The 4196-nt window shown below is 57.1% G+C and overlaps 1 protein-coding gene across 3 annotated transcripts in view; it reads right to left on the reverse strand.

Moving 5' to 3' along the window:
- The window catches only part of LOC103477406 (uncharacterized), a 20733-nt gene extending 16939 nt beyond the window's left edge, over positions 1-3794 (reverse strand). For 2 of the 3 annotated variants that reach the window (XR_535642.2, XM_008430513.2), the window contains exons 1-9: positions 2817-3794; positions 2663-2713; positions 2268-2467; positions 2158-2200; positions 1951-2076; positions 1773-1877; positions 1062-1280; positions 848-994; positions 518-751 (exon numbers count right to left, since the gene is read on the reverse strand). Coding sequence is in view for 2 of the 3 variants with exons in the window: in XM_008430513.2 (XP_008428735.1) it covers positions 518-751; positions 848-994; positions 1062-1280; positions 1773-1877; positions 1951-2076; positions 2158-2200; positions 2268-2467; positions 2663-2713; positions 2817-3536 (1845 nt within the window). In the remaining variant the exon portion in view is untranslated. The remainder of the gene's footprint in view (positions 1-517; positions 752-847; positions 995-1061; positions 1281-1772; positions 1878-1950; positions 2077-2157; positions 2201-2267; positions 2468-2662; positions 2714-2816) is intronic. The other variant, XM_008430512.2, reaches the window with a different exon arrangement.
- Between the last annotated feature and the right edge of the window lie 402 nt (positions 3795-4196).

Consider the following 4196-nt stretch of genomic DNA (forward strand, 5'->3'; position numbering starts at 1 on the left):
GCTCTCAGCCAATCAGAGGACCTGCCGCTCTCAGACTCTAAACCTTCAGATCCACATGTTGCTGTATTAAAGCAGGATCAGTTCAGAAACGATATGAAATGAGAAAAAGTTATTTATTAACTGATTAAGTCTGTTTTAGATTGTTGTTGAAAAACTAACCAGTCACAGCTGCACAGTGACCCGTTCATGTTTTACAGCTGACAGCCGCTCCTCTAGCAGGTGCTGCTACCCCCACTAAATCTTTTAGGGGTAGCAGCACCTGCTGTACCCCTTACTCTCTCCCCTGCCTGTACCGCAGCAGTAGGGTCTGGTTCTCCTCACCCAGAAGAACATCACTGCTAGCGTCAGGTTTGTTTTGGCGTTTGTGTTTAGCCCGCCTGCCCAGTGAGAGGCCACCTGGCAGTTCTCCTGAATACATCGGACTGCATCGTCCAGCGGAAACGAGGCATTGCGGTTCACCTTATTCAAGAACCTAAAACCATGAGGGAACCAAACAGGCCGTAGCGATGAAGCCTACCTTGGGCTCGATGATGGTCTGGCTGACGATGCCCTCGTAGAGCTCTGCGTCCAGCACCATGTGAGGCTCCAGCTCCTCCCTGGACTTGGACTTTGTCCGGTCGTGGCCCAGAGAGACCTTCTCCCCATTGGTGCTGTCCAGTTCCTCGGGGGCGGAGCTAGAGGCACCACAGAGTGTCAGGAGGAGGGGCTCTTTGACTCGTTTGATCCTGACGGCCCGCTTCCCCCCTCTCAGCTGACCCAGAGACACAGGAACGTCACAACACAGATCACACCTGATCTCAATCATGATTACAGCACCAAGAGCTGCTGGGGAAGCAAAGCAACGTACCGGCAGGACCGTGAACTCCACCTCCTCATTGATGTCCTCCTCAGTGAAGTCCACATCACTCAAGTTCTCTCTGGTCTCAAACTGAAGCTCCCCGTGTTCTTCTGACTGAATGACGCCTTCGTTTTCCTTCAGACTGACAATGACACCCTGCAGGACAAACGGCATCAAGCAGCAGCTCAACAGCAGGTCTGGTTGCTGGGCGGCGCCGCCTCACCTTCTCCCTGGTCTCCCTGGTGGAGCCGAAGGTGGCGGGGATCTTGGGTCTGATGTTGGTGGCTCGCCGTTTCTCCGTGACGATGTCGGTCAGAACGTTGATGAGCACCTGATCGTCCTTCAGCAGCGTCACTGTGCTGTCCTTCCTCTCAAACGCCAGGTTGGTCCGCACCATGCCCAGGGTGACGTGCACCTGGCCGGGGTACTGCCGGTCGCCGGGCTGCGGGGACACGGACCAGAGCTGAAGACCCAGAGACCTTCTGGAGCATCTTCTGGACCCAAAGGCCTCTGCTCACCACCACACACCTTGTTCTTGGGCCTGTGACCGGGTCTCTGGCAGACAGTCAGAGATTTAAAGAGGAGCAGCAAAAGCAAAGGCAGTGGGTGAGCAGAGCCTGGTGTCCTGCAGGACGCACTGTACCTGCAGTCCAGACACTGAGCTGCTAGCAGACTGAAGGAGTTCATCACCGTTACCTTAGCAACGACATGTCCCACTATCAGCTGAGTCTAAGTGTGATGTCATCAGTCAGCTGTTGCTAAGCAACACCATTCTCATCCCTGGATCGCCAGGTTACTGCAGCCTGATGCATCTTGAGATTTGTAGTTTTACTGGCGGTTCTGAGCATCATCCATAGGTATGAGCTCAACATGGCCGCCAGAAAGGAACCAGAACCAGAGCGAGGAAGACCTGTGGCTCCTCCTCCTCACTAACCTGCGGCTCCTCGATGGCCTGGCTGACCACGGCTTCGTAGATCTCCGGATCCACGTTCTCCGTTCCCCCCGGAGCCACTTTCACATCCGTGGCCACGGCCCGGTTCTGTCCAAGGAAGCAGAGACGGCTTCAGACGGTGGTTCTGACCGGACCGCAGGGAGAACCGCCGCAGACTCACCTTCTCCTTGCAGGCCGTGAAGTGGACCCGGACGCCGGGCGTCAGGGCATTGGGGTTCCCAAAGAAGACATCGAAGCTGAACTGGAACTTCTCCAGGTCTTCCCTCTCGATGGAGCCGAACGTTGGCTGTGGACAGGAAGAACGTTACTGACAGGTTCTAGCTGGGTCCGTCGGACCTCAGAGAGGGTGGCAGTGCAGAATCCTCACCCCGACGAAGGAGATGATCCCCGTGGATCTGCCGGGTGGAGGCCTGAACACAGAGACGCTCAGATTAAACACCTGGCTCCAACATCTGGAGGACACCAGAACCCACTCACCTCTCGAAGGTCCGCTTTCCTAGCAGCCCCAGCGCCTTGGCCGTGTACCTGGGCTCAGGCTTCGGGGCGGCGGGAGGTGTGGGGGCAGCAGCCGGGGTGGGGTCAGAGGGCGCGGCCTTGGTGACGGCGGGGGCGTCAGAGTCTTTTTTAGTCTCAACTGGAGTCGAGTCACCAGGTGGAGCAGAAATAAGAGCCTTGATCTGGAGGAGAGAAGAAAAGACTAAACAGGAAGCTGGCGGTCGACCAATCAGAGACCAGAAAACCAACCAATCAGAGATTAGTATAATGACTTCAGACTGGTTTAAAGTGGTTCCAAACCATTTTAAACTGGTTCTGCGGTCAGAGATGAATGGACCAGTGAGCTGTGCTGAGCTCCGGGCCGGAACCAGACTCACCCACTCCGGTTGGTCAGGCGGCGGGTTGGGCATCGGCTCCTCCACCACTGGCTGAACAGAGAAAACAGAATCAGTTCTCATGATCTGACCAGAGCCACAGATCTGGAACCAGTAAGACCCCGTTGCTGGGGACCAGTTCCCCTCTGAACCTCACCTCGGCAGTCCAAACCGGGGCCGAGAAGGGGGGCGGGAACCCAAATGGAGGCATGCAGCCCGGAGGAGGGACAGGCGGGACGGCCGCAGGGTCTGGAGGGGGGATGCCAATAGGAGCGGGTGGGGGTAGACCGGGCGGGGGTAGACCAGGTGGAAGGACCGGTGGGACAGGTGGAACAGGAGGGACAGGTGAGACGGCCCCCGGACCCCATGGGTCAGGACACTCTGGACCCCAGCCTCTCCAATGCGGGGGTCGCTGCCAGTCTGGGGGAGGCACCCAGTCATCAGGATATGGGCCCCAAGCTGGAGGAGGGGGGCCTCTGGGGTCCCATTCAGGGGGTGGGGGGCCTCTGGGGCCCCAACCTGGAGGAGGGGGACCCCTGGGGTCCCAGTCAGGAGTCGGGGGGCCTCTGGGGTCCCAGTCCGGGGGTGGGGGAAGTCTCGGATCCCAATCAGGAGGTGGGGGACCTCTTGGGCCCCAGTCATAAGGGCGACGCCATTCCGGAGGAGGGGGTCCCCTAGGGTCCCAGTCTGGAAGCGGAGGGCCTCTTGGACCCCATCCGTCTGGGGGCGGTGGTCCCCAACCACCGGGAGGCGGAGGTCCCCAACCTCCTGGTGGAGGAGGGCCCCAGCCCGGCGGCCCCATCTCGAAAGGAGGTACGTCTTCCCCTGGAGGTCCGAGAGGAGTCCTGTCCCTCGTGGGTCCGTCTCCGCGGCCCATATCGGGAGGGAGACACCGAGGAGGTTAGCAGCTCCGTTAGCCGCAGGCTAACTAACCACAGTCCGACGTTAAAGCTGAAATGCAGCCACTTAACCCGCCGCTCTACCGTGAACAGCAGCTTAGCACCCCTATCTAACCTCCCAGTCCGAAAAAACACCGCTTCTACCAACGAATGTGTCAAATATTTAAGTTTATTCACGAGTTTCTTCCAGTACCGCTCCGGTACGTCTCTTCTTCTTATGAATAATCAGTGGAAAGAGCGATGCTGCCCCCACAGGTTGACCGAGGAAGCGCAGTTCGGTTCTCTGCTTGAACTTCTGCTTAAACTGGAAACTGTCCCCAAACAGCGTTTAGCTCGGTCCAGTTTGCCCTAGTAATGGTTCACACTGGTTTCAGATTCATCCAGATTGGATCCAAACTGGTTCAGCCCAGATGTAACCTGCATCAGCCACTCTGACTCCAGACTGATGCTACTAGTTTCAGTCCAGTTTACATGGGTCAAAATTATCTGAGGTTGATTAAACTGGTTCCAGTCGCGGTTTTGGTCAGATTCAGTGAACATGCTGCTGCCGTGGAGATAAAAACCTCTTTCTGGTTCCGTTTGAGCAGACCTGAGTTGGATGAAGTTGTTTATTGGGGAACTTTACAAACTCCAATCTA

Source organism: Poecilia reticulata, linkage group LG15 (genome assembly GCF_000633615.1).
Source record: "Poecilia reticulata strain Guanapo linkage group LG15, Guppy_female_1.0+MT, whole genome shotgun sequence".
In the NCBI taxonomy this organism is placed as follows: domain Eukaryota; kingdom Metazoa; phylum Chordata; class Actinopteri; order Cyprinodontiformes; family Poeciliidae; genus Poecilia; species Poecilia reticulata.